Source organism: Takifugu flavidus, chromosome 11, assembly GCF_003711565.1.
Source record: "Takifugu flavidus isolate HTHZ2018 chromosome 11, ASM371156v2, whole genome shotgun sequence".
NCBI classification, from domain to species: domain Eukaryota; kingdom Metazoa; phylum Chordata; class Actinopteri; order Tetraodontiformes; family Tetraodontidae; genus Takifugu; species Takifugu flavidus.
The window spans coordinates 13,685,392-13,713,241 of NC_079530.1; the positions used below are offsets into that span (position 1 = coordinate 13,685,392).

General features: G+C 43.7%; 4 protein-coding genes and 1 long non-coding RNA gene across 6 annotated transcripts; 2 read left to right on the forward strand and 3 right to left on the reverse strand.

The window, feature by feature from the left end:
• Positions 1–83: 83 nt before the first annotated feature.
• LOC130533686 (peroxisomal N(1)-acetyl-spermine/spermidine oxidase-like) lies at positions 84–6,251 on the reverse strand. The gene is made up of 10 exons (XM_057047312.1): positions 5,144–6,251; positions 4,686–4,862; positions 3,124–3,251; positions 2,861–3,048; positions 1,664–1,845; positions 1,357–1,526; positions 1,197–1,282; positions 999–1,111; positions 737–891; positions 84–663 (listed from the first exon to the last, which is right to left on the reverse strand). Exons 1-10 carry the CDS (start codon positions 5,292–5,294, stop codon positions 529–531), a joined length of 1,485 nt encoding a protein of 494 aa, XP_056903292.1. The 5' UTR covers positions 5,295–6,251; the 3' UTR covers positions 84–528.
• Positions 6,252–6,405: 154 nt separating this feature from the next.
• Positions 6,406–17,802, reverse strand: rassf4a (Ras association domain family member 4a). Its single transcript, XM_057047371.1, is given in 12 exon segments — positions 6,406–6,781; positions 7,286–7,383; positions 7,601–7,722; positions 7,806–7,857; positions 7,945–8,000; positions 8,003–8,045; positions 8,354–8,520; positions 8,910–8,986; positions 9,397–9,503; positions 14,143–14,218; positions 14,330–14,404; positions 17,659–17,802. Coding segments are annotated over 11 exon segments (921 nt in total). The 5' UTR covers positions 14,383–14,404; positions 17,659–17,802; the 3' UTR covers positions 6,406–6,711.
• LOC130533745 (uncharacterized) lies at positions 9,426–11,446 on the forward strand. Its single transcript, XR_008952646.1, has 2 exons — positions 9,426–10,753; positions 10,866–11,446. It is a non-coding gene; the product is annotated as an uncharacterized LOC130533745 (long non-coding RNA).
• On the forward strand, positions 14,684–15,817 carry LOC130533740 (C-X-C motif chemokine 11-like). Its single transcript, XM_057047410.1, has 4 exons — positions 14,684–14,814; positions 14,970–15,099; positions 15,176–15,259; positions 15,454–15,817. The coding sequence occupies exons 1-4, from the start codon at positions 14,748–14,750 to the stop codon at positions 15,581–15,583; spliced, it is 411 nt and encodes a 136-aa protein (XP_056903390.1). The 5' UTR covers positions 14,684–14,747; the 3' UTR covers positions 15,584–15,817.
• Positions 17,803–19,091: 1,289 nt separating the features above from the next.
• On the reverse strand, positions 19,092–23,357 carry tmem72 (transmembrane protein 72). 2 transcript variants are annotated; one of them, XM_057047380.1, is made up of 5 exons: positions 23,072–23,357; positions 21,027–21,093; positions 20,232–20,303; positions 19,876–20,015; positions 19,092–19,717 (listed from the first exon to the last, which is right to left on the reverse strand). In XM_057047380.1, exons 1-5 carry the CDS (start codon positions 23,145–23,147, stop codon positions 19,302–19,304), a joined length of 771 nt encoding a protein of 256 aa, XP_056903360.1. In that variant the 5' UTR covers positions 23,148–23,357; the 3' UTR covers positions 19,092–19,301. The 2 variants fall into 2 exon arrangements, with proteins under 2 accessions (XP_056903360.1, XP_056903359.1); XM_057047379.1 differs by lacking the exon at positions 23,072–23,357 and adding an exon at positions 22,331–22,568.
• Positions 23,358–27,850: the final 4,493 nt, after the last annotated feature.

Consider the following 27,850-nt stretch of genomic DNA (forward strand, 5'->3'; position numbering starts at 1 on the left):
TAAAACATTACGGTGAAACTGTTTCACTCGATCCCAAAATAAACTTTAATCCCAATAAATATTAATAAAAATGTAAGTCTCTGTGACGTTTTCAAATGCATTTTAATCATCATGAATTGAACATATTTAAAATAGTCTCAACAAACACACATCATTCACATTTAGTAAATTATATTATTTAAATCAACACAAATAGAAGAAAGAAATGTATTATCACTAGGTAGGCCTACATAGAGTACATTTCCACTGACTATTTCAATTTAAAATTCCTTCTGTACTCCAGTTAAGGCTGATTAGTCAAGTTAACAGACTTGATAAAATATAATTATAAATTCCTATGTTCGAAATGTTAAGTTTAAATTAGTTTTTATTCTAGCACCCTCACTTTGTTAATTCTAGCTCTTATGCATAACTGATCAGGTCAGCATGGCTTTATTCCTTATTAATTCACATTCAGTGCCTGACTGTAAATCATTGGCAAATGACATTTGAAGTAAAATTGGTATCTAGTTACCCAACACACTCTTTTTATTGATCAAGGTGTTTGGGAGAGTAGTGAGCGATGAGCCGATTAGCCTCTCTCTGCCCACTGAGGAGAGCTCCGTGGACGGTGGAGTAGAAGTAGGTATGAGTAGCCTCTCCTGCAAACAACACCTGTAGGGGCTAAAACACAGCAGGTAAAGCAGATCTTGTTCATGCCAAAGAGCCTTCTTGGGTTCTCAATCAATTCAAGTACCTGTGACTTCGATTCTTCCATTGGCAGAGGTTCTATTAGGCTCTTCATGTCCTGCGCTGATGAGCCTACTGCAGGGTAAGAGTAAGAACCACACGTCCACGGATCACTAAACCAGCGAGTGCGTAGGATTCTTTTTGGCACGATAGCAGGGTTTCCTGGAAAACACGAACATGGTGAAAGTGGACATCAGACATCGGAGATTTCCAATTCTTGACATGACTTTTTGCTTTCAGCACTTTGTGCGTTCGGATCCGAGACTCACCCGTGAACCGTTGGATGAGCTCTGTGACACTTTGTTTGAATTCTTCCTCAGGCAGCGACTCCATATACTCAGCCTCACGTCCGGCGATCCAGCCACAAAGAATGTGAGCGTGACTGAAAAAGATGAAAGTAAAAGCGCTCTACTATAATCTACTAGTCAAAAGTTAGGTGTGCTGCATCAGCTGTCAGTGCTGCCGACCTTTCAGACTTTTCCTGCACAGTGAAAGACGACATCTTCCTGATCCAGCGCTGTTTGACGTCAGTCACGTGGTCCGTAATGTCCTCCTAAAGACACAAAAATGTTTAGCACTCTCAGCAATGTCTGTGATTTATTGTGGGTTTGTGGGTGGGCCGCAGACCTCATCCTTCCACACCAGGTAGATGATTTCACAGTTTGGGCCCCACCACGGCACGTCAAATTCCACAAATACTTTGTTGCATGTGCCAAATCCAAGGTTTTGAATGGAGTTAAACTTGGGTGGTGGGAGTGGCGGGTGGAACAGAGTCGAGTGATGCTTCTGGAGGTATCCTGCCAAAGTGGTTGTATACAGGATAAGACAGTCTGTGTCCCACCAACTGCCACCATAAAAGCCAAAAGTCTCAACAGCAATAATCTAAGTCAGGCCATTGGCAGCAGTGGGACAAGTGTGCAGAGCTGTACTCTACCTAGAGGCACAGTCAGAATAACATGATCAGCAGCAATCCTCTCCCCATCTTCACATTCAACAGTCACGCCGCTCCCGCTGCTTTCCGTGTTGTTCCAGTGCACACAGCGTACAGGCCGGTTGTAGGTCACGATGCCAGGGGGCAGCTCTGACACCAGGTTCTTGATTACAAGCTCAAAACCACTACAAGAAAATACAAACAAAAGTCATGAATTCTTACAAGCATGTAGGTTATGGAGTGCATGAGCAATCAAATAAAAGTTACAAATAACCCTCGAGGGTTTTTAGTCTGTAGCTTGTCACAATTTATTCTAAGAGGATAAAAGGTCAGAGAAAGCGCCCCTCTTCCTGCATGGACGAGCAACACACTATGTAGCTGTGCTCGAAAGTTTACAGGCTGCCAATAGTTCTCTGACGTAACCAGGCGATGGTGATCTCCGTTAGCATAAACATAATAGATGAAAAGATGCAATTTTGCTGTCTTGTGCATTTCTCTCGGAAGGATTTTCAGGTATGTCTCAGAAATACTGTTGAGGAAATCATGCAAGTCCAAGTAGGAGGTTTCCTGTGGTAGTATGAGTTGATTCTAAAGAATGCTAGCACACCGGAACGGAAGGACACAGAACTGGTCTGAATCGGTGAGCTGGGCCAGAAGAGTGAGCTGAGGGGATCTTTATACAGAGGGACAAAAGGCAGTTATCAACACCGTATGTAACGGGTGTTGCCAGGAGAAGGATCCCCACACTGCAATGGGAGGGAGGACAGGGAAGACAGAAGAAGGAGAGAACAGGGGTCGGTGCATGGGGGCGTGGCCAACGTGCCCTGTTCAATGTCCTTGTGACAGAAACACAACACCCTATCTGGAGACTTCAGTCACGCCACTATGGACTCTGCTCTACCTGCTTTCCACCAGGTTGTTAACTGGGGAAAAAAACCCATTTAAACTCTTGATGTTTTGACCTTTATTCTCTGGATGTCACTGTTTACCGTGGCGATGGGCGTGTCACAATATGTTATCTGCTTGACGGGCAGCCAGGGGCTAATGGGAATTTTTTTTACACCTAATCATGATTAAGAAGCAATTTTCTGCTCCCACCCTGGTTGATGAATGGCAAAGAAAGTCTTTAAACCTATAGCAGGGGAGTGTAGCAAAGTCTGACACTGAGTTATTACAGTCAAGTGATGGCGGAGTACAAACCCCTGGATCGTGCAGTCCAGTCCTTTTAGATTCTCGTACGTGCAAAATCCTGCCAGATCTATATCATCCATGGAATTGGATGCATTGGAGCAGCACTCCACCTTAAAGAGCGCACTGAGGGCAGAGAACAGCAGGTTTCTGGTGGCCTCGTCCTTGTCCTTCCACGCTTCTGCCGCACGCCGCTTGGCCTGCGCATCACACAATCGAACCGTTGCAAAAACTTCAGGTCGTTATTCAAAACAATCCAGACATGTAAGAAGTACCTCTGAGCGCATGAAATGTCCGACACTGGTCCACTGTGGTTCTTCACTGGAACACATTGAAGTATCATCCATTATCTGGCTATACATGATCAAAGCAGGCCTCATGTCTTTAGCACTCAGCCTCTGGCCTGCACATCAGAGGGAGAATGAAACACAAATGATTGGTGATTATTAGACCATTAAAAAAAAGGCATCGCTGAATATAGACAAGGTGTATCCAAGGTAGTTTTCTCTGTCAACTGGACTGGGTTTCTTCTCTTGAAGACGTTTCGCCTTCTATCCAGAAGGCTTCTTCAGTTCTGAAATCGCTGGGGAGCGAGCTTGAAAATATAGCCCCTGTGGACCATTTGCATGCTAATGATCCGGGTGGTCACCTGAGAGTCGTTAGCAGGGTCGTTGGTCGGGTCGTTCACCTAGTTTCTGTTGAGGTGTCTCCCCTTTGTCTGCTGGGTCACATGGTGATGAGTCACTGGGTCTCCTGGAATGGTGTGAATGTTTGTTTTGCTGTTGGAAGGAGTGGAGGACTGCATTGTATGTGGGTGATAGGAAGTGCCTCAGGCCACCACCTCTGTTCAAGGATGGTTTCTCCAATTTAACATGGATAGTTTAACATCCTTTGCTGAGGTCTCGCTTTCTTGAGGGCCTTCACCAGGACCTCAAGAAAGCGAGACCTCAGCAAAGGAGAGGAGGAGAGAAACAAACGTCGCAGCGTTTCCATCCCCTACCTGTCTGGAGTCTCGGAGAAGTTTAGGAGGATCCTCCAGAAACACGACATACCGGTTCATTTCAAACCCAGCAACACTCTCAGACAGAGGTTAGTACACCCAAAGGACAAGACACCAAGACCCAAACAAAGTAATGTTGTCTATGCTGTACAGTGCCAGGAGGAATGCAAGGAACTGTACATTGGGGAAACCAAACAACCTCTCCACAGAAGAATGGCACAACACAGACGGGCCACCTCTTCGGGTCAGGATTCAGCAGTCCACTTACACTTAAAGGAGAGTGGGCACTCCTTCGAGGACAGCCAAGTAAGGATACTGGCCAGAGAAGACCGCTGGTTTGAAAGGGGGGTTAAGGAAGCTATCCATGTTAAATTGGAGAAACCATCCTTGAACAGAGGTGGTGGCCTGAGGCACTTCCTATCACCCACAGACAATGCAGTCCTCCACTCCTTCCAACAGCAAAACAAACATTCACACCATTCCAGGAGACCCAGTGACTCATCACCATGTGACCCAGCAGACAAAGGGGAGACACCTCAACAGAAACTAGGTGAACGACCCGACCAACGACCCTGCTAACGACTCTCAGGTGACCACCCGGATCATTAGCATGCAAATGGTCCACAGGGGCTATATTTTCAAGCTCTCTCCCCAGCGATTTCAGAACTGAAGAAGCCTTCTGGATAGAAGGCGAAACGTCTTCAAGAGAAGAAACCCAGTCCAGTTGACAGAGAAAACTACCTTGGATACAATGACCTGGATGACTGAGAATTTACACAGACATAGACAAGGTGTAAAACTAGAAATAAATAAACGCAATGACCCCAAGGTCTCTACCTGAGCAGCTAAACCAGTTTGAAACCATAGGAGGACGTTCACTGACATCCGCCGACTGGTTCTCTTCAGTCAGGGCCTCCGCAGACAGGAGCCCATAGTGCCGGGCCACACGGAACACCGGGTTCTCCTCAGATGGGCCATGGATAAAAGCTGCCCCCAAATCTATAATATCAGTGCCTGCAGAGGAACAACAAGTATCTGTACTATTACTTTCGTATTTTTGACAGCACACACATGTTGCTGTCAGTGATATGATATTTACCCACACAACCCATCTTTGTTTTGTAGTTAATTCTGCACCCTCTGGTTTGTATCCTCCCCCCGTTTATTTTTGCTAATTTGCAGCAGACTGAAATGTGATTTGCTGCGGGGTTTAGGTGTTCGTGTTTTGGTGAAAGTGCTTTTTAACAAACACGTTTCTACCGCTTTGTGACCCATCGGACACACTTGTCGCTCACCCAGCGTCCCTGTCAAGAGTCTTCCTCCGCTTCTGTTCGTCGCTTCCAGGATCCGCACCTTATTAAATCCAGCGTCAGTCAGCGTCTTTGCCGCTGTCACCCCTGAAATCCCGCAGCCTATTATAAGAATCTGGCAATCTACCCCCGCCATGCTCGTCTCGCCCAGTCACTGGTACACACGCACCAAATTTAACGCAACTATTCCCTCCGCGTCACTTATAAATACCTCCGGACTGTGCAAACAGCGCGCCCTAGTGGCCATCTATGGAACAACCACACGAGTCCAGGTCAAATGTGAGGTAATCGATTTTGGATGTGGAGAGGATTTCCACAGTTCAAAACCATTTCATACTTTGCAAACAGCAAGTGCATTCTTCACAGAAAAAAAGTGCTATCAAGATCTCCTAGAAATACGGAGTGTATGAGTATTCTATTATTTTCTCATTAGTTAATATAGTTAAATTTGTGAAATTGAGTCATATTTTCAGTTTATCAGTAATGAATCACATTACAGTTGTAGTTTCATTACAGACTGGGCCCTTGTTAAGTGCATCTTTGTTAAAGAGAAAGAAAAAAAAACAATACAAAGTGCGTTTAAGTCAAAATCACGACTTCTAAAAATACAGTGATCAGATTATTGAGTGGACTTTAGATTGATGAAGTAATGATTTATTACCAATCTGATATAGGAAAAACTAAGAACTATCAGTCAGATAATGTGTAATTCCTGATTATATGTTTTATATAACAGTGCCTGGTCTTTCACCTGGACATTTTTCATTTAACATGATCAACAGTTCCATGTTAGGAACGACCTGGAATTTAAGGCCAGACTGCGCAACATTGACCGTCTTGTCACTGTTACAGCGAAAGACAATCAGCAGCCACGATGCGGTCCAAATATCACAATATCAGCCCTGCTGTTTCTGTGGGAAAGAGAAAAACCTCCTTCACTCAGGATGCCCACTATTGTGTAGCAATGATAGTTCTCTTTCTTTTTTTTTGTCAGGAAAAAAAAAAAAAAACATACACACACACACAGCTCATGGGAACCGGCTCGCAATGAGGGTCACTGAAAAAGAACAATGCTGATCTTTTCACCATGGAAGTACAGGAAATCATAAAGGTGGCTGTGTTCTGTGTGGGGAGTCTGAGCCGAATGTTGTGTTTGGTGTCAGCAGAGACTCAACATCGGCTTAAAAAGACACAATAAAACACATTTATTGTGCAGGGAAAAGGCCAGAAATTCAGAAACCACCATATCAGTTTGTAGAAATGGATATATTTGCATGAATTACTGTCATACAAAATTCAAATATATTAAACAATATTGGCCACAATAGCATTATTTGTAATGACACCTAAACTTGTACATTGTATAGATTTTCAAAGTAGTCGCACATTGGGGTGTGGATCATTCTACTGCTGCCTTTGACTTACATTTACCCTCCTATTTACAACAGCATTTGGACATGTTCACTCATAAATGAAGAATAATAATCTTAATTTTTCCTTCTCTATCACACCCACACCCACACATGCAAACACACGCCAACCATTCACATCAATCATACTCGATCAGTGGAGCAAGCTTTGTCCTCAAGCTGGTGTTGAATCATCGCCTTTATTGCGCTGTACCTGAAAAACAAGCACACACCCACACACACAAGTTTATTTCAAATAAAATATCCTGTTAACAATCGCGGTGTCGAGAACCAAGTCATGAGATTGTAATTGCAGCCTTGTAAACAGTGGGACCGCTGCAGCAAACAAACAATAACCTCATTTAAGAGTGTTGTGTAATGCAAGCAGGAGCCAACGGGTTGACATAAACATATTTTCCATCACGGTTCTGCTTTTCCTCCACAAATGTGCATCAAAGGGTCAAACATGTCTGAATTTTTAAACCCTCTTTTTAACTAAGGCGGTTCGATTCGAGACAGTCTGTCGTGACTACAATTGATGATTTTTTCATCTTCTTTCTACTCCAGTTTGCACAAGGTGCAGATTCAGTGCTAGAAAACCGCAGATGCCATCGCACTCCTCTGTTTTGTCACACACTTTACTGGAGATGGCGGCGCAGAAACAAAAGTGTGAAAAATATTCCTGTGTTGGCAGATTTCCAAAAGACTCTTGACTTACTTTCTTGTTAGCTTCCTTATCTCACGTTCCTCTTCCTCTTTAAGTTTCTGTACAAAACTGTCTAAAACAGGAATCTCAAACTTTATATATTGAGCAACCTAGAAAGGAAAAACATTTAAACATCAGCATATGTGCAGAGGCTTCATGACAAGATTCCATTCTTTAAGCTCCTTATCTGCTCTCTGAAATGTCTGGCTAACTACAAAATGTCCTTTTTCATATGAAAACATTTTTCCTGAGTTCCTGGAAGAAGCGAAAGATCGAATCTGTAGAGCACGTGGAATCACGGCCGGAATAGCGGAGGCGTAATCTTACGTCATATGTGACTTCCTCCCCCAGGTCGGCCTCAGTGATGAGGATTTTGGAGATTTTCTCGCAGGGTCCGTGAAGCACGCGCGTCACCAGCGGATGTTCATCGTCCCGCAGTCGGGTTCTCTCTTTAAAAACACAAAAGGAGCCAAATGACCACGAGGGGCACGCAGCTTCTCCCGACTGCATGGCAGTAAAAAGGACGCCTCACCTCCAGACTCGTGGACCATATAAAGAACAAACTCCTCCGATTTATTCTCCACCTTCAAAGACACCAGTTAGAATTACTCCAAGTGTGAATTTGCACCAGGACGCGACACTTCTTCAAGTTAATGCACACGTCTGTTTACCCTAAACTTGTGCAGCAGCAGGTTAAGGACCTGCCCGGTGGTCATAGAGCTGTTGACCGTACGTTAGTGACCGAGCCGTACGCTGGAGTGAACACCGACGTCTGGGGGAAAGAGAAATAAACATCAACACATCTGCAGCAGAGAGGACAAAAAGTACTGGAACGCTCTCATTTTAGTGGTTCCTGGAACACTTTGAATGTTTTGAAAAGGAAGGAGTAAGGAAATCCTTCCAGCTGGAACCTGCTAAAAGCCAACACACACTGCAGAGGCCGATAAATGAACTCATCCTGACTTTGTACAGTTAGACGAGAGCAGGATGGAACAGGAAGCTCCGGCCCCTCCACACCTGCAGGTCCAACAGCGCCAAGAACACTGTGATCGTACAGAACGAGGGGTCTCTTCAGCTCACCTTGTGGTTGTAGAAGTGGCCGTTGATGGAGAACCTGTGGGTGCGCAGGCGCTGCAGGTCTCTGGCGCTGCGAGTCTTTGACCTTCGCTGAATCTGCATGAAGGACGCGTCGCTCCTGGTCCTCAGCAGCTGGGGACAATCGTCTTCCTCTGGGACGGCCGCGTCATCTCCTCCAGGAATGTCAACACAAACACCTCTCTCACTATGTGTGCTCCAAACACACACGTTTACAGTGTCGATTTTTAACATGATAACACTCAAAAACAGGAATCTTACATCATTTGCGCTTGATTGATGTAGATGGAGTTATATTAACACTATTAACGCTGTTAGCGTCTGACTGTTAAATATTCTAAAGCAGCTTTGTGTTCAGGTCCAGGGTCAGGCCTCAGATTCAGGAGCTCCTGACGTAGACGGACGGAAACTACTGCTAATGCTCGGACGCCACGTGAGCCGCTGGAAATGCTGAATGTGGCTCGTCTAATCTTTCGCCGCACGTGTGAAATCCGCATTAATCCAGAAGGAGAGAGAAAGAGGGCACGTGAAGGCTGCTCACCTGCCGGGCCAGTTTCTCTGATCAGGGAATTATTATTAGACTCTGCTGACAGCTGCTTTACCAGAACACAACTGTTCCTGTAAAATAGAGGCAAACACATGTGTTTTTGTTAACATTTACAGTCCACCCCGCTTAAGAGGCATGTACGTGTCAGAAAAGGATTATTTGAGCTGATGCAAAGGCTAAACCAAACAACAAACACCCTTGCTGTGTTTTTCTGCTTTGAGATTATTTGTCCTGAGAAGAGAAGTTGGCAGTAAAACAAACAAATTGTTGAGAAAATGAGCGACAAGGAACTCACTCCACGTTCACGCCATGGACCGTGGTACCACCGCTTCATGTGTCTTTATTGGATTAAAAATTCTACATCAACTCAAATCTCCTATAAACCCCTCTACACAGTTTCCCCATTCTTTTATTTCTAATTTTTTCCCTTTTTATGTGCGGATGAGTGTCAGACAGAGACGGCAGCCCTCAGCTGTCCCACCTGTTGGGACGGAACCTTTCGTTGTCGTCGTACATCTGCAGGCGGATGGGTCGGCGCAGGCCCCAGTAGATGTTCAGCAGCCCCTCGAGGATGAACTCCCCGTCTTCCTACACACACAGACACACGCAGCAGACGGTCACCACCAGTCCTCATGCTCAGAGGGGAAATCCTGCTGGCCGCCTGCCACAGCGGCTCAGTATCAGGTGTACGTGCAGACAGAGGCGCTCGCAGCTCCCACAGCCTGGACCCTTTCATCATGGAGAGAGGCCTCCAGGTCTGACCCACCCTTTACTTTAACAGTGCAGGCAATTAAAAGAATAGAGGCCGGCTGCTTCGGGTCACGTACACCGGCGGGTGGCGTTTTTAAGGTTTCCTTTTACACGAAACAGAATCTGCCTCGGCCGCAGATCATTTTACCCTAGATTAAGACTAGAACCAATCACACAAATTGAAACCCGGGCGTCCTGACCACATCTTGGGTTGAAATGTGAAAGCTTCCACCCCAAATGTTCTTTATAAGTAGAGTAGAAGTCTATCATTATTTCAGTGCTTGTTGGAAACTGAACGTTTCTGGATCTGTACTTCTCAGAATTGATTAGAAACACTGTCAGCTGAATTTTTGCAGCTGCCCTCAAGGCTTTTCCTGGTAAAACGGTTCTGAATTAGTGGAAATGAACAAAGACGCAGTGTTGAAAAGAAGAGGTTACTTTGACAGATTCACAAACGATACGGCTTACGGTTGATCAGATATTAGCCGAGGCGTCTCCGCGTTTCCGCATCTGAGACACCATCACAGGAAAAATAAAGTGATGACCTCACCAACTACGGTTGGAATTGATCTCCTCGTTACTACTGATGCATTTGTTTAAACTTCACATATTAGAAATTAAGAGCCATAAAATGCCAAAATGAAAACAATCTTTTTATTCCTGAGACACACTCAGACAATCCAAAATGTACTATTGAGATCTATTTCAATAAAATGTATCTGAACTTGGGGCTCGTTCGGGGTCTTACACATATTTTCCACGGTGACGACTGAATCTAAACGTGAGAAAGTGGCTCTTTGTAGGCAGCCTGCTTCATTGTTTCGGGAATATAAACATTGGACAGTGAACCCCACTAACCTTCCAGTGTAGAGTTTCCTGAACAGGCATGAACACACCCTTACACACACACAAACACACACAGCCACACACATCAGCACAGTTATTTTTGGAAAGGCAGCCTAATCTCTGGGACAGGAGGCCTTATAAAGCGTTCTGCTCACGCTCTGATCCAGTCATTACACCCGGCTGCTGGAGTCAACATCGCTCCACTTCTTCGCTCACTTCAAGCCTGAGACTAAAGCATCAAGGTGAGAATTCTTATTTTCTCCATCATCAGGCTTCTTTTAGTGAAAGCGGAATGTAACTATTTTAGCAATGTTACTCTTTAATCACTATTGTTTTTCTTCCTCTCCACTGCAGCATGAAACGCAGGCGGTTGGTGCTCTCTCCTCCTCTCTTACCCACTATTACTGAGACACTGGAGGACACATCCAACCAGTGCTCCCAGTCCTTAGAGGACTACATGACCAGCATCCAGGCTCTCGCTCGGCCTGTTGAGGCTCCGAGCCACAGCATCACCAGATTCCAGAGGTCGCCTAGAACGAAGCATTTTGCCAAGGGCCAAATTAAGCTCTCAGCATCTCCCCGCACATTAAGGACTTCAAGGCCCAAGACCAAGGACTACGGTCTGAGCGGGAACATCACAGAGGAGCTTCCGCTCAAGACGGGCCGAGACTGCAGGGACAAAGACCCCCTTGACTGGCTCTTTGGTCAGAGGACTTGAACAGCAAGACTGACTTATTCTGAGGGATTTAAACCATCGTTGGAACATCTCACAAGAAAAACCTAAAGACTTACGCAGTTTGAGAAGGAAACAGCAGCGTCTGAATGTGATGGCTTGTGAGAAAAGTGAAAATCTATTTATTTTCAGATTTTGCTAGCTCAAGTCTTGAAATTTACATGTTTAATATTTTTTGTAAAGTTTTTGATATAATGCGAAATGTTGCACTGTGGTTATTCTTTGTACATTGGAGGGGTTATTTTAGAGATAAAGACTTTTATATCCTAAACCTACTCAGTCATACAGCTAAAATGAGGGGACTAAATTTTAATATTTTTTTACATTCTCATAATAAATTAAATTCATTTTAATTAAAGAAAATAAAAGATATAACAATACTAGCAGGAAACAAAAGAAGTGAAAAATGCAAGTGTAATAATAATAATAATAATAATAATAATAATAATAATAATTTATTTTTTCATCAAACTACAAAATCAAAGCACATCACCTCATCTGGCATCCTGTAGCGCTAGTGAACTGGTAAATGAATGATTTTGAATTCTGTTTTGTGATATTCCCTTATACATAACCATATTTTTGAATAAATTAGGATTCAACTTTGACCTCTGCTGAGAGTAACATGAACCTCAAAAAGGAACAAAAGTATGTCAAAATATTATCTGAATGCCATACTGCCATACTCCAGAAAGAACAACAAAACTAGATTCTAAAAATAAAAAAAAAGTTATTCAAGTTCAATAAGCGTATTATATAATACAATAAATACAACATAGTTCACTCAGAAAATGATGGCGGTTATTTAGAAAGTAACAATACTGCCATCTAGCGGCATATAGGGATAATAATAGATGGATTGTGTAGTTCTTAAGACGACCACGAGAGGGAGCTGCGCTCGGGAAATATTCAGCTTGTGTCAACAGGGCGCAGAGAACTAATCAACACTTTTAATCACGGATCATCAACGGTGATCTGCGACCTCTTCAGTCCTTCATCCTGCACTGCACCTGACTTGAGCAACACTATGTGAGCAGTCAGGTGGAAAAAAACTCCCCTTCGTTCTCATGGGTTTTCTCTAAGCAAACGAACATGTCAAAACTTGTTCTCTTCTCAGAGATTCTGGGTCACTTCAGAGGGTTGGATGAAGTGAAGTCACCTGACGTGTCCACCCACGGATGATTGCTTTACACCTGCAGAGCAAGTCCATAAACAAGTCCTCATTATACCCCTTTTTGATACCCTCCTCTCTCTCACACACACAGACACACACAATTAAAGTAGTAAGTGAGAAAAACAGGCCATAGACGTTCGGAAAATCTGTGTGCAGCCAACAAATGCCAAATGCCCACATTTAATTCAAAACACATACTTTTTCACTCCTTAAAAATGTGTTCATGGGCATTATTCCAAGCCGCTAATGTGAGTACAGAGTCATGCTTGGCCTCTTGAATGTACAAAACATCACTGAGTCACTTTAGAACTTCCTTCCATCAACGTTGAGAACCGTCACTATGTCCCCTCAAGCAAAAATGATTAAAGAAATGAGGAGGTTACACTTGAGAACTCCTCACCAATCTGCACCTGTCGGGGTAATAATAATAATGTCAAAGTCCAGAGTTGTAAAGTTATTGTCTCTTCAACGCTCAGCGATTTAATGTTGGGGCGGATTTTGTGTTTAGTCTCATTCCTCATTCCACTTTCCAGCTCTGGGTCATGGGGACATTCATGGCTGCAGTTTCCTCCTCGCGGTCCTCCTAAGAACAACAAGGTGCTCCAGGTCCAATAAAAGTCTAGTTAATATTTTTCCAACTGCAGCACTTCAAAGATTTTTTACTCCAGAAATGATGACATCCAGAAATGATGCATTTTACAGCCGTCAGATATCTTTTTGTGAAAATTGTCTTATATTGAATTGAAGCCTCAAACGGATCAACGAGTGCTGCTTTACGAAAAGATGTGAAAAAAATTACAGACCAAAATCACACATTGATAGGTTTTAAAGATGACAACAGCGAGCAGAACATCTTTGTCCTTTTGAATTCTTAGGTCATTCTGAGCCGGGACGCTCAACAACATCGTGGATTTAATCGCATGTTTTTGGCCACGCTAAAAAGATGACGCATTAAAACCCACATGTACACATCAAACCGACATGGATGAGTGACGGCGGTCCAACGTCGTGTTCCATCATTAATACGAGCAGATTTTTAGTGTCTGGATGTCAGAATCCAAATTCCCATTAAAGCTCACACATTTAGGAGGAACAAAACCCACCTTTTCCTCCCCAATACACACATGTTTTTTACATGTCTATGACCGTGGGGAATTTCCCTGAATAAGCAAGGTCTGGAGAAAGGAGGTCCACCTCATGACCACCCTGTACAAAACACACACAAACACACACACACATCAAGGACCTGCCACACAAGGGAAACTCCTGACCGTAAAACCCATAGAATGAATATCAAATTAATGTAAACCAGCAGCAGAAAAGTTTACAGGGAGCATATTTTCAGGGCCGTGTTCATGACAAAAACCTGTCGAGCCCTCCCTCCTCTCCCCCTTTTGTGCGGGGGGGGGGGGTTGCTTGGTGGTATGTCGGCCACTCAGCATGTTACGACCTCAAGAATGGAGGCTGTGCTGAGGACAACACACACGCAACACACACAAGTTTAACTGTCACCATCATCTGCCGGAGAATCATCTGCCGGTCAGAACTGCAAATCTGAGGACACACACACACACACGCGCACACACACACACACACACACACCACACACACACACACACACACCACACACACACACACACACACACGCACACACAGCAGAACCAGTTTCCTTATCTCATGCTGCCTTTTTTGGACGGTTGGTCTGTGGCGAAACCGTCTCTCACCTCGCGGGTCCTCAGCTGGAAGTTTTTCCCTTCGTGGTAACAGTTGTAGGTCCGCAGCAGCGACAGGACATCTGACCTGCACGTAAAGACAGGAGGGTTTTAAGGTTTCTTTGCTGCTGGTTTTGTAACACACAGCAAGGCTAATAAATGGAAGATCGACCACAGATCAGTGTCCAGGCGGACTTACTTTGGTATGAGCTTGTCTTCACTGAGCTTCACGTAGATTTGACCCTCACTCATTCTGTCCAAAGTCCAGCAGTAACTGTCAAACACCACATGCAAAACAATATTACAGTTTTCACATACTGGTCTGGGGATAAAACTGACATGGGGGGGTGACATCACCCCTATTGTGCTTCTTATCAGGATTATTTGACACTGTCGTTTCTAAATGAAACAGCACTCATGAGTTTATTAGTCATCATGTCCTGGGTTTTCTGGGTTTTCCTTAAAAGGGGTCCTTGATCCATTGTCCTTATCCCAAAAGGGAAAGGGAAAGTGCCGGGGGGAATTTTCACATTTTCTGGGAAAGTCCAACTCTCAATGGGAGGAGCTAAAGTATAAAAGAGGAGTGTGTGGAGCTGCTTGTTCAGTCAGTCTCCAGGATGGAGCTTCACCTGCCCACGGTGCGTCAGCTCGCCTTTCTGAGCCTCTGCTGCGTGCTGGCCACAGGTAAGAACATAAACGTGGACACACGTTTAAAATGCTTGTGCTATAAAATACAATCAGGGCTTGTTTTAAACCTTGTGTGAGTGCGCAAACTCCAGCTAATCTGGGTTTGAGAGCTGTCCTAATCTGACAGTAATCCTGTCACTTCCCCTCTGCAGTCAGACAGTCGGACAGCACCTTTATCCCGGGGAGGTGTTTGTGTCCCCGGACCCAACCCGCCGTCAGGGGGCCACTGAAAGGTCTGACGGTCCACTACACAAACCCCACCTGCGACAGAGTCACCGTCATGTGAGTGTCTGTGAGCTGCACGCCTGTCTGTGCCCATGTCAAGGCGTCTAAAGGTGTGTGTCCCCACGTGTTTCAGAGTGACACTCAGGAGCAACGATACAGAGGTGTGTCTAGATCCAGAGGCGCCTATGGGAAAACGGCTGATCCACTGCTGGAAGAGGTGAGAATATTGAAGAGTGAAGAGTGAAGAGTGCACGTGCGTGTGTGTGTGACTCTAAGATGAACGCCGTCTGTGTAAAAGACCAAAGTAACTCGGACTATGTTTCATTTGTGCTTGTGGCAGTGAATCACGCTTTACCCGCATCATTAACTTGCCTTCAACTCCTATCTGATGTGCGCTGATGTGTTTTCCAGAGCTCATAAGGTGGGTCGGGATGTTAAGAACTGCCTGAGGAGGAGGAGGAGGAATGCAAGACCGGGTCGACGACCGGGCCAGGGCTCTCCACAGAGGACCAGGGGTCAAGGCAGGAAATCCTTGTCCTGATCCCTCTGTTTGCTGTAAAACAGATCTTTTTCAACTGGTCTGGTTTTAAACTGGAGACTGGGCCCTGGAGGCTCCACATCCATGTTACACCTTTAAAGGCACTATTCTGCCTTTTAAAAATTTTATATTTATGTGCATTTCTGTGTATGGGGGTTGTAAAACACATAATCTGTTATTTATTTTTTATCAGAATTTGTTTGTTTTTTAATAAACATTCCAATATCAACAACTTTATCTCGCGTCAAACTGACTTTGGAACTGTGGGATGAATTGAGACAAGGTCACTGCAGTCTCAGCTTTAGCCAATAAAGGGCAGGAAGTGAGTTGGTCAACAAACACGCCGAAATGATAACATGAATGTTAAAACAAAATCCTTTATCGCGACCATTAGGAGGCCAAAGAACTTAAGAAGCATTTTTGCGGCCATGCTGGGGAAATTATGATTATTGTAAAAGATGACTGTTCAGTTGTGCAACTGAGCTTTTACTGTCTTGATGCTGGGAAGAGAATAACAGAGGCGTGTGCAAACCTGCTTTTGATTCCCTTCCAACAGCTTATCGACATGGACTTGAGTATGAAGATTTTGCAATTATTGCTCAATAAATGACAACAGTCCTCGTGCAACAGAAAGTGAAAGTGATCATCAAAGGCTTCGCTGCCAAGGGCGGAACAGGTCAAGGCTTTTCCCAGGAATGGACAAGTATTTCAGTGTACAGTATACTACAATTTATATTTTTGTTTTTAAATGGAGGATCTTAGTGATCAATTCATTCTTCACCAATCTAATCCAGATTATTTTGCCATATTTTGTTCATATAGTTCTTTACATTAGCTCGATATATATATATGTATCCCACTAAAAACTACAGTTCATGTACACACACGATTAAGCATTGCTGCAGTTTTTTTGCTTGCGGGTTTTTAAGCCCAATAATAAAAGAGGAGTGTGACACTGACAAAACAAATAAACCAAACCCCAGAAAAGCGACGTGTTATGCTGCCACCTAGTGTCAAAACTCGCAATAATTACAAATTCTGATGCTTCCGGTCAACTCGGTGACAGAAGAATCTCTTTAAATGCTTCTTTGTTCAAGTAAGACCAGGCATTGCCTCATGCAGGAAGTGATTCCTTGTCCAAAAACAGAAGTTACATGGTAAAGAAAAAACTGCTTGCATGAGCAAAGGCTGGCTGGCTGTCTGGCTGTCTGTCTGTCTGTCTGTCTGTCTGTCTGGGCTGAAAGTGAGGCAAAATCAGGTCAACCCTGACCCCTTTGCCCCAAAGCTGCTCTGTAACAAACTGCTTCTCTGATCTTTGATTTTTAAAATCATGTTTCTAAAATATAATTTATCGCCTAAAACCTTACCTCCGTCTCAATGACCTGCATGAATGATTGAGAGAATGACCAGTCTGCCTTTCATACATATTCATATAAAATAATGCATGCATAAATTTTCTATGAGATAACGGTCACCATTTTAATGAATAATTCAGACAGCACACATGGCTGCACGGGCGCTTATATCTGCTCAAAGACAAGGGTCAGTCTGTCCCACCATCTCCTCTTCTCCTGGTACTAAATTAACGGATCGGCTCGCAGTACAATGGACAAAGAAGCTTCACAGCAGCTCCGCTCATCACTTTAATTATCGCGAGATTGGTGTCCAATTATCGGAGCCACTCTGGCCGAGGAAAGAACTCAATTCCCACGCGTAAAATGCCAAAAAGCATGAAATCGTGCCATTTATCGAAATCTTTGGGGTTGATTTTAAATTCAAGGACGGGGTTAAGGAAGTTAACTAAAAACATACTGCTTGCGCAAGAATCGGGAATTCACAGAGGAAAATAAACAACCTCTCAACACAAAATTTAAACACAGCGCAGGAAAAAGTTAGGCTTCCCATCAGCATGAAGCCGTTATCATGACAGGGAATTTAAACCGCTATTCAACTTCAAAACCTGCTTTCACCTGCTCATGACATTGTTTTCAGGGTTTCGCAGTGTTACTACACCAGGTTAAATTCTTCGCGTCTGCATCTGTCTAACCAGCAGAAATCAGCGTATTTTGGAATCCTACCATAGCACAGAGCGTCTCCCGTCTTCTTCCTTACACCCAGCAGCAGCAATTCTTTCCCCGATCCTCTTTTCTTATCAATCTTCACGCTTCCTCGGGCGTCCGGCACTTGGAGCCAAGGGAATATGAGTGACAACAGGCTGAGCCAATAGGAGAACTCAAAAAGACGCAGCAGCCAATCGGCGTTGGGAAAGGGCGGGACAAACGTCGTCAGCCTCACAAAGGTCTCGCCTCCTCACCAAGGTGTCAAGGTGGATCTGCTTTTCTTCAGAATACTCTCGGGTTTTACCGGACACTGCCAATGACAGTCTGATACAACCGAATTTATTCATTTGATCCATACCACTAACACGTGAATAGTTAAATTCTTTCTGCACCGTAAAACATCCATCTTGTTTTATGGAGCTTGGCACTGAATGAAGAAGCCCATGTTGCCTATTAGGAATGTTGTCACCCATCCTGTTGTTGTATCTGAAGCGACCATCTATAGGAAACTATTGTAGGATGTAAAGATAGGAAGTCTGCTGCTGAACAACTTCCCCTAAAAAACAACTCATTCTAGAGGAAATGGGTTTGACAAATGGAATGAAACATTAATGGACAAAGACTGGAAACAATGGCCTGTTTTTTTGTGCATCAGTGGCTACCTGGCCTGATCTCTACAAATCTTATAATACAAGTGTGACTGCAGGCTCCTGAACATCTGGACAAAGACCCAGTGTTGTACAGAGAAGATTATAGAGCACCAAAGCTACAGGGGATGAGTGTTTAATGCACAGAATATCCTTTCTGCACACGTTGCTGTTTGTGCTTCATTGTTCTTTCAAGTGTCAGGACCCCAGAGGTGATGAATGGGGGTCTGTGTAGGTATTGATTCTCTACCTTAGCTTTGAGAGATCAGAAAACCAACTGAAGGCAGTTATGTTATACTGGTGGTAAACAAAAGAACACAGCTCCAAAAGTAAAAAAAAAAAAAATCAAGTTAATACAGGTTATTGATTTAAACTCTCCTTTTGAATATATATGTATATATTTATTCATTCACGCTCAACAAATGACATGGTATAATACCCAATTAATGTAATTATATGCTAATGTGTTTTTGTGGAACAAAAGCCTATGCTGCTGCTCCGGTGGGTGATCTGATGCTTTTCTTATCACCATAACGAGAGCCCTCCTCCTGGAGTTCCGTCTCCATGGTGACCGCTGACACGCGACAACCACACAATGAATGTGACCACCCTGTGCACCTGCAAGGGCTGTAATTCCTTCTGCCCCCAGTCACATTTGTGCGGATTTCCTCGGTGAAAGAAACGCCTGATTTGATTTAGTATCTCGTGAATAATGCATGCCGCACTAACTCGATTGGGCTGCTCCCCATTAATGTTTGCTTTCTAATCAAGGTTGGCTTTCCAAACAGGATAAAAAGCCACCCATTTCCAGTGTCAGGCCCAGTGGTTTAATTCAGTTTGAATCATTTTGCTTCAGTAAAAAACATACAAACCTGAACAAAACCATAATAATGTTATTAATGTCACATTCTTGTATTTACTTGTTAATTATTTCTGATCGTTGTTTTAAGTTCGGACAGTGTAGCACCAGCTCTTCTTTGTTGTGATATCAGCTCAGTCTGAGCTCAGCGGGGTTCAGTCTGTTATCATGGGCGCAGTGTCTGAGGTGGTGTCTGCGTCTGGCTCGCTGCAGCGCTCCATCTCCTCCATCTCTCTCTCCACCGGCTCCTCCCGACGCCTGGAGAATATCAGCCTCCTTTCTCTCCACCTCCTCCTCTCCCGGTCTCCATCTGCGGGTGCCGCCGTCTGCTCCGCCTCCAACATGGCCTGGACGCTCTCCCCTCTGTCTATGATGGCCAGAGCCAGGCCTGTGGCTCTCCTGCCTGTCCCCAAGTGAAGGAAGGGTAAACTGCTCTGTGACCGGGCTCCCCCATCTGTCGCACACGTGGGGGCCAGGCCTTGGATGCCCTCCTGTGGCTCTTTGGGACGCCTGACTTTGGTTTTCTTGCTCAATATGAAGTTGAAAGAGGCCGTCAGCAGAAGCATTGTGCCTGTTTTTACAGTATTGACACAGTAGAGTAGGAAAAAACAAGAGAATTGCTAATATGTCACAAACAGAATATCTGCAATAGAATACTGTACAATGCAAATGTGCGCGGCAGTTGGCGGAGTCTTAATTTGTCTCTTGAGTCTACTGGATTGAGTTTACCTGGGATAACTGCATGCCACACCAACACAGGATGCAAGAAGCAGACCACTGACATTATTGAGTAAGAGAGGAACTTGTGGAAGCCTCCTACATGAGCCATTTTCCCCCATAACAAAAACAGCTGCCAGTCTGGAGGACAACTGCAGACAGAAGATGTAGCTGCTTAATTGCCAACAATTACAAATACATCCTTACCTTCAATGGCTGCGTAATTTGATATTTCTGTGAGCCTAATGACTCATTTTTGTGCGAATCCCAGTCTGGCCGACTGGCGACTGGCTCAAAATGACACAGAGGTTGATTGTGAATGTGGTTGTTGCCGCCGTGCGGTCATGCCACAGACGGTGTTTACTCACGGCAGACACATGGACAACAGCGTATCCAGGAAATAGGCCAGCTCAAAAATCATGATGCAAACAGATGACACTCTGGGGGGGGAGACATTTGGAATCAGTTGAAACTGATACAGGTTCAGTAAACTGTTTATGAGCTGGGCTAATAGGCTCTTTGTGCATTTTGTCTCGGGTTGTTGGTGTAGACTGAATTTGCTAAATTGTGCAAGATGTGTGCAGCGAGATGAGGCTTAAAGTGCCTTCATGTGCTGCTGGAGCGGCAATATTTGGTCTTTCTCTGCTGGGAGTATAAATAATGCGATAGCCATCTCACCAGTGAACCAAGGCCAGAAGCGTCCTCACACCAACCGTTATCGTAGCAGTCGGCCTTCTCTCCTCGGAGGTTTCGCTGAAGCCTGACATGTGCGACTCTGTTTGTGTGTGCAGTGTTCCGTCAGCATTCGTGTGTACTGACAGAATAAACAATCACTCATTCCCAGCTTCCTTCGGGAGATGTTTTCCTGTGGTTCTGTGGGAGTTTGGCCTCCAGTCCCAGAGATAATAACAAGGAGCAGCGAAGCGCGGTCTCCATTCTGCCCTCTTCACCTCACTTCATATCTGTGACTACTGATGTATTAACAAAAGGCACAGTTTTCATTCTAAAGCCCACCAACCACGCATTCTTTCCCAAATTTATATCCCAATGGTTGGACTGTGTCTCAGAAACGCCACCCACGATGTCATATATAAGGACAGAAGGGGTTTAAGCTCATACAATTACACACTACAAAGTGGAGCATAATGCACACGAGCACTTACAGAAGGTAAATCCCGAGGCTGTTGAATTCTCCTTGCTGCAGGGTCTCCACTCCCACACCACACAACACTGAAAACAGAAGAAGTGCAGTTCATTCTCACAGCAACGCTGACCAACTTCTGTCCACCAGGTGTCAGACTCTGTCTATGAGATTCTGAGCCCCGAAGACGGAAAAGACGATTTTAAAACTTGCATTGGAGCCTCTTCTGCCCACTTTCTGTGCCCTCTGACATGTTCTGATGTCACACACTTACTCTATATAGACGGTGATACTTTAGGAAACTGAGAGTTTTGTTCAGATTTAATGATATTTATTTATTTTTGCAACATGTGGGGGTGCTTTTGGAGCTGTGACGTAAATCTAAAATTATCCAAAGAGCACTTTGTGAGTAATTATTGTAATTTTAGTAATAGCTCACTTATTCTTGACATAGTTGGCAGTTATATCTTAACATTGTTGCTACACCTGATAATATGTGCCCTGCACCAATATTAATATTAGTAGATTTATGTTTTGGTGATATTTGTGATAGTTTTTTATCAGGCTGCACCGAAACAGCTTCTGTTAATGCAAATGCTTCTATACTGAAGTCTCTTCCCTATTCTGGTTCCCTCATGAATATTGCACACTGTATAAAACTTTTTTAAATTTTATTAAATACAACAAAGTCACAAAAAAAGCCCGGTTGAGTTGACATTTTAATGATCTCAAAAAGGGAGGATTGACCACTCGTGGATGATGACACTGCTATGACTAGTCAGGGCTGTGTAGGGGTAACGGAAGGAGTTATGGGAGATTAATATTCTGAAACAACTGAAAATTGAATATTACGTAAGTAATGTTAGAGCTGCAGAAGCACATTTTTAGCCTTTGAGTAGAAGCTAACTGGACCTGCAGTAAATCAAATGTCCTACAAATGCTGAATTGTGAGTTTTAGAGGAAAATTCATTTGTGACAACATAAAGTACAGGCTGAGTTGAATGTGAATGTAAAACTCTGTTTTTTACAGTATGAATGATTAGGAGATTGGTTGACAGGTAATAATGAGTAATAGAGAATAAATAGTTATAACCCCTGCATGAACAGGCCACACCATAAAATTGTGAGATTCTGTATTTGACAGATGTTGAAGGCATCATCATGTCTTCCAAGCTTTCTTGTGTATCCCAGAGTTACTCAATTTAACACCCATCGACCAACAATCAGAAGTAAACGACTGTTTCATTAAACAACATCCCCCCTGCGAGTTGGTGAGCGTGGCGCTGATCACAACTGAACACATGGAAACACTCCCACCCTGCTTACCAGAAACAGATACGATCGCCACTTCAGGGAAGTCGGGGGAGATTTTAACGTGTAAGATAAATGAACGCGTACAGCAGACAGGCTGCATATTAACATATAGGCTGCACGTCCGCTCTGCAGGCCTGTCTCTGTACAGGAACCCACACAGACAAGTTCAAGCAGACACCAAGACATTACGGGCCCACAGACAGACCAGTCAGACCAATCAGGGGCACAGCAGACATACCATAATTGCTCACACACAGAAACAATGCACGGAGAGGCCTCGTAGGCGTTAATGTATAACAGCTTGTGATCAATTAAGGCCCGTAACTCAGCTGGACGCGCAGACTTGGTTTTGGTTTGATGCGAGGCACATGTCTCTGAGCGTCTGCAGCTGGTGGGATTTTAAAGCCAAGCAGCTCATAGTTTGGAAGCATCGAATGATTTCCCCACCGTGATTTAGGAGGGTATAGGGAGCAGTGACCCCCCACCCCCGGTGTATTTGAGGAAAACTGCGGAATTGGGACACTTGTGCAATTTATGTGTGATCAACTGTGATTTTATATGCTGCATTTATCAGCAAAGAGAAGGTTTGATGATCTAAGGGATTCGTTTTCAAACATCTCAGTCTGGCTCTGAATCCGATCTCCAATCTGTTAGAGGGGTTCCGAAAGTTTTTGGCTCGAGTAGAGTCAGATATTGTCGTTTAAATAACTTGATACAATATAATTATAAGATAAAAGACATATCTAAGCTTACCGGTTGCTGTAGTCACACCGAGAATTCTGCAGGCACACTCCACTATATTCCAACAAATGTTCTCTTGCTTTCCCATAATGTCTCTTTCCCTACGTCACTGTCGTGCTGGCAAATCTCTACACTAGTTGAAATTTGTTGCAGACCTGATAGTTATTAAAGCGCTTTTCTAGATGCAGAGTGCCTCTTTAAATGTTTGTTTGAAAAGGGAGAAAAGGTCAGGCAATGCCATGATGTCGAGCCGCTCAGAAAAGACTGATTTACTTCAGAAAAATTTGTGACTCAGTGCCCCACAGGCTCAACTACCACACACACACACACACACACACACACACACACACACACACACACACACACACACACACACACACGTACACGCACGCACACACATACACACAGACGACTTTCAGTTGGTTTTAGCATTCCAGCTTCCACACCAAGGTGAAACGGTGCATTTCAGGGTTATTTGTGCTATAAATGTCCACATTTATTATTCCAGCAAGTTAAACATTAAATAATCCAGAACAACCCCACCGATACACCGCGCAGATACTCCATCGGCAACAGTTTACCCCGTCTGCCCTCTCTGAATAAGTTACAGCCTGTTGGTGACTCCACGTAATCAAACATCACAAATTTACTTTTCAAACGAGCAAAAACAGTGTTGGCACCTGTGAATTAAAACTCTCTGTGAAGAGTTGAGATTGACAAAAACGCTGCAGCTTGTGCTGCTAACTCAAATCTAGATAGCACGTTTGGGCTGATGTGTTGTGTTGGAAATGGGGCGAAGCATCTCAAAGACCCTCGAGACGCTTCCACAGACACACACATGCAACAACAAAGGGGTGAAAACTTGTTTAGACCAAGCAGAGTCACTGGGTTCTCTGAACTGGGCTCCCTCCGAAAGGCAGCCAAAGTATTCTACATAAATCTCTTTAAATCTCTAACAAAGAGATTTCTGTGTAGTGTTTCCACTTTCTTGCGGATTAAAGCAGGGAATATTTGTGGCATGTATGATATCTGAGTGACTGAGCAGTGCTGCTGCTGCAGATTTATTATGGAGTGAACATGCGGCCACCATTTTGCTGCTGTGGTTATTATTGACTTTCTCTTGAATTTATATGACAGTTTCGGGTGAAATGTTGTGACAGCTGGGGGGATGGATTGTTACAACAGATCAGAGGCCGAGTCATTGACCTAATGGACAGGGGAAGTTGGGGTTCAGTGTTTTGCTGAAGGACGCTCTGTCGTGGACAGGGAGAGATGGGAGGCGAGCCTCCAGCTGTGCAGATAATAGGCAACATGCTCACCCTCCTGACCCACACGTGCATTATGCACACACTAATACATCTCTTTGGCCACCCACTTTAGCCCCACATGATTTAGGATAAAAGAGAGGACTGGAATTAAACCCCACACATGTTTAGAATGCAGTGCATTATTGCACAGGGCCCAAATATCCAGAGGAAGAAATGCACCCTGGCTTTAGTTGAGCCTTACTGGAGTGGCCACTGCAGGCCGTGTGCTTATGATTATTTCGCAAACTTTGCCCCCACGGTGACAGGAGTTAATGCCTCATATGAGGATTATCTGATGAGTACTGGATCCTCTGAGTTATAGGGAAAGTGTCAGAATATGCCAGAGGCAGGAGTGGTTCCTTAATTGGGGCTGATTGGCCTCCAGAGCCACTGTAAATCTAAAGTTACAGTGAAAATACAGTGTAGTGTTTTCATTGGAGATTTCATTAGACATCTCCGCTCAGAGCTAAGCTTCCCCCAGTCTGACCCATGACCCCTCACCTTCTCCCCAATCTTTTGCTTGCCTGTTCACATCCTTCGTGCAATTATCTCTGCTGCATCTCCTCTTCGTTACAACCCCCCCTCTCTTGACTGTGCCCATGGGCATAGAGATTAGCCAGCTAGCCTCTGTTATTCCAGTGTGAGCGTCCAACACTTGTCAGAACTGCAGAACAGAATCGTAACATTGACAACAGCAGTAACTTTAATATCCTGCTACCGGTATACTTTACCGCGTGATCTTTTCCATAAGGACCTGAGAGGTGCCTGAGAGTAGTTTTATCAGAACAACTGACCATTTTTAAGAATATGCTGACATGAATCTTTGGGTTCAAGCAGTACATACGGGTCCATAGGGGACGATTGGAAGAACAAGCATACGCACCCCCTAGTGGTTACGAGGTGTCAGTACACTGTAGCCCAGACGTAACCCATTGATTTATGAACTGAATGAGATATTTAACTGCTGACACAACAAAACCAAACTTTTAAGCTCTTTTTTCTCCACCTATAAAACCTTTTAAAATAACACCAAAATGTCCAGAGGGTCACCAGATAGATGAAGCATAGACTTGGGAAGGAAATGAGAAAACATGCAGTTGCGAAACAGTTATTAATCAGGGACGGTTTCTGGAAGAGAAAGCTGTGTCTGCATGGGTTATTTCACTATTCAGACATGCCACAGGAGATAAACTCAAGTGTTTTCTACTTGCAGGAAGAAAAATCATGTTGTGGGAAATGATTTTAGTTGATGCAATATTTGTGTCCACCTGATGAATATCAACCATTTAATCTTCTTTTAACCTATTTATACCTCCACTTTTTAGAGACGTGAAAGACCACCAGATAAGAAACAAATTTAAATTGTAAAAATGATAATCTTTCAACCATTTATCACAACTGGAAAAGTGCATTATTAAGGTTTCAACATCTGTTTAATTTCACTGGCAGAACATCCATCAATTCACTTTCCCACATCAGCGTTTTCGCTGGTGCTAGCTTTGATAAAGCAGAGCCAAACAAATGATTATCCACAATTTCCACAATTAAAATATTGGCCACAATCTTCTGGGTCTACTTGTCTTGTCTACTCACCAAACGCAACAACTCAACAAACAAATGGACCTATGTTGAAAACCCTCCGTTCTGTCTGACTAATCATGATATTACAGGACCTCGCTGTGTTTTCACAATGCCTAACAGAGGAAAGGTGGAGGAATGCAGCATGTAACGAGAGAACAAAATACCTCCCACATGTTGGCATAAACACACACGTGCACACAGTCACACTTTGATAGCGAACAGAAAAGGGGGAATTTTAACAGGTCACTTTGGCCCCGCTGTTATGGGATTTTTGCATTTTGTCTTTTTTTTATAAAACATTTTTGTCCTATGAGTGATTTTTCTGTCTTTAACGTCTTTAAAGGTGGAATAATTGTCCTGTAGATTTGAGGTTACAGATGCACTGCGGGCTGGATTTTCCCACACGGCCAATCATAGCCTCCGTTGACGTTTTTATCAAATAAAGACTAAAGCAGCAGCATTCCTCCATCACAACATGTCATTGTAGAATTCTGGCTGTCCAGATGTTCTTCAGAAGTTCTTCTTTGAAGAATTTATAGTCCTAAGATAGAAACGAAGACAAGAAGCTGAAGGCAACCATCCCAAATACGCCACTAAGGGCAACACACTGAAAGCATAACAGTGGAAATTGGTGGGCTTTTCCTCCTGGGAACTGCTGTTGTATATCAAAATGTAGTGAGCGCACGTGTGGAGGCAGGAGCCTTTAATGTGCAGGTGTGACGTGGCCTCCGTCACAGACCAGATCATGGTCTGTTTGGAATTAGGCGGAAAATCTTGTTGCTGATCATTTGGGAAGTAGTGTCTTGGTCTCCATACAGTGTATCACCATCAAACTAAGGTAAATCAGGGAAAATAATACAGGTAAAGGTTACAAAGACAAACTGTAAAGCATTTCTTGGATATCCAACTGTGTAACTGGTTGTAAATTCCAGAAATGTTTGTAGTATAAAGCATTTAAATACATGGACCGTTGTCACAGTGGTGGACCTCATCCTGTTCCTGCCTTTGCCTCTTTTAAGAGGCTTCAGTGTTCAGACACGGCTTATTCACGAATGGCATTTTGAATAATGGTTGTTATTTCAGAAGTTGTGTATTTGAACTACATTTCTGGCACCTTCCGTGTGTCAAGCCTCGGTCGGATGAACCCGGTAATTTAATTCATTTAATTTGACCGCGGTTCTAAATACAACACATGTGCGCTATTATTTCACTTGAAACAACAGTCTTTTCAGATATAGATTATATAATATATTTCACAGACATACAATAAATGTAAAGATATGTTCTAATTCTTTTAAGATTCAGACTGTCAAGAATGTCTTGTGGCAGAGGTAAATACACAAAGATGGTTAAGATTTCCATTTGGAGTGTGAGAACGAGAGTCTGGGAGGGAATTTTAACAGACAACTGACAGGTAAATGTTACATTATCCCATAATAATTCAGTTGAATGTTATATTTTCTGGATTAAAGCTCCAAACAAATGATGGTCAGTTTCTGGGCCAAAGGAAGTTTTAGCAGCGATCATGAAGCTCCTGAACAACCCGGTTAAGAAGAGTAAAATGACCCCGAGTAGAAGTTTTTTGTTTCCAAGAACTCAGTCCACATTCCCATGAATGACCTGACATCTGTCATCAACAAACAAACTAGATAATTTGGTTAAAGATCCAGGTTAAGAGGGAGAAATCACAACTAATTACGAGCCACATTACTGACATGTTATTAGTCGTGTCAACTGTCCTCATACTGAATATCAAACGGTGGGGGTCATCTTGCCAATCTTTTACACATGGCTGCATTCTATGCGTTTGAGAGGCATCTCCCAGCCTGACTAAACGCTTCCATCCAGGCAAATTATCCCAATGGCAGCTGGTCATCCAATCTTACCAAGAAGGAAAGATCTT

What these genes read in the sequence shown, in the direction of transcription:
- tmem72 (XM_057047379.1), bottom strand. Translation starts at nt 22,418, where the DNA reads ATGCAGCCTGTCTGCTGTACGCGTTCATTTATCTTACACGTTAAAATC. An exon ending in GGCGATCGTATCTGTTTCTG is followed by an intron (nt 21,094 to 22,330) that starts GTAAGCAGGGTG and finishes TTCTGTTTTCAG; the next exon opens with TGTTGTGTGGTGTGGGAGTG. An exon ending in AGCCTCGGGATTTACCTTCT is followed by an intron (nt 20,304 to 21,026) that starts GTAAGTGCTCGT and finishes CTCCCCCCCCAG; the next exon opens with AGTGTCATCTGTTTGCATCA.
- LOC130533686 (XM_057047312.1), bottom strand. Translation starts at nt 5,294, where the DNA reads ATGGCGGGGGTAGATTGCCAGATTCTTATAATAGGCTGCGGGATTTCA. An exon ending in GACATTTCATGCGCTCAGAG is followed by an intron (nt 3,049 to 3,123) that starts GTACTTCTTACA and finishes TGTGATGCGCAG; the next exon opens with GCCAAGCGGCGTGCGGCAGA. An exon ending in GCTCATCCAACGGTTCACGG is followed by an intron (nt 892 to 998) that starts GTGAGTCTCGGA and finishes CGTGTTTTCCAG; the next exon opens with GAAACCCTGCTATCGTGCCA.
- LOC130533740 (XM_057047410.1), top strand. Translation starts at nt 14,748, where the DNA reads ATGGAGCTTCACCTGCCCACGGTGCGTCAGCTCGCCTTTCTGAGCCTC. An exon ending in CTGCTGCGTGCTGGCCACAG is followed by an intron (nt 14,815 to 14,969) that starts GTAAGAACATAA and finishes TCCCCTCTGCAG; the next exon opens with TCAGACAGTCGGACAGCACC. An exon ending in TGCGACAGAGTCACCGTCAT is followed by an intron (nt 15,100 to 15,175) that starts GTGAGTGTCTGT and finishes CACGTGTTTCAG; the next exon opens with AGTGACACTCAGGAGCAACG.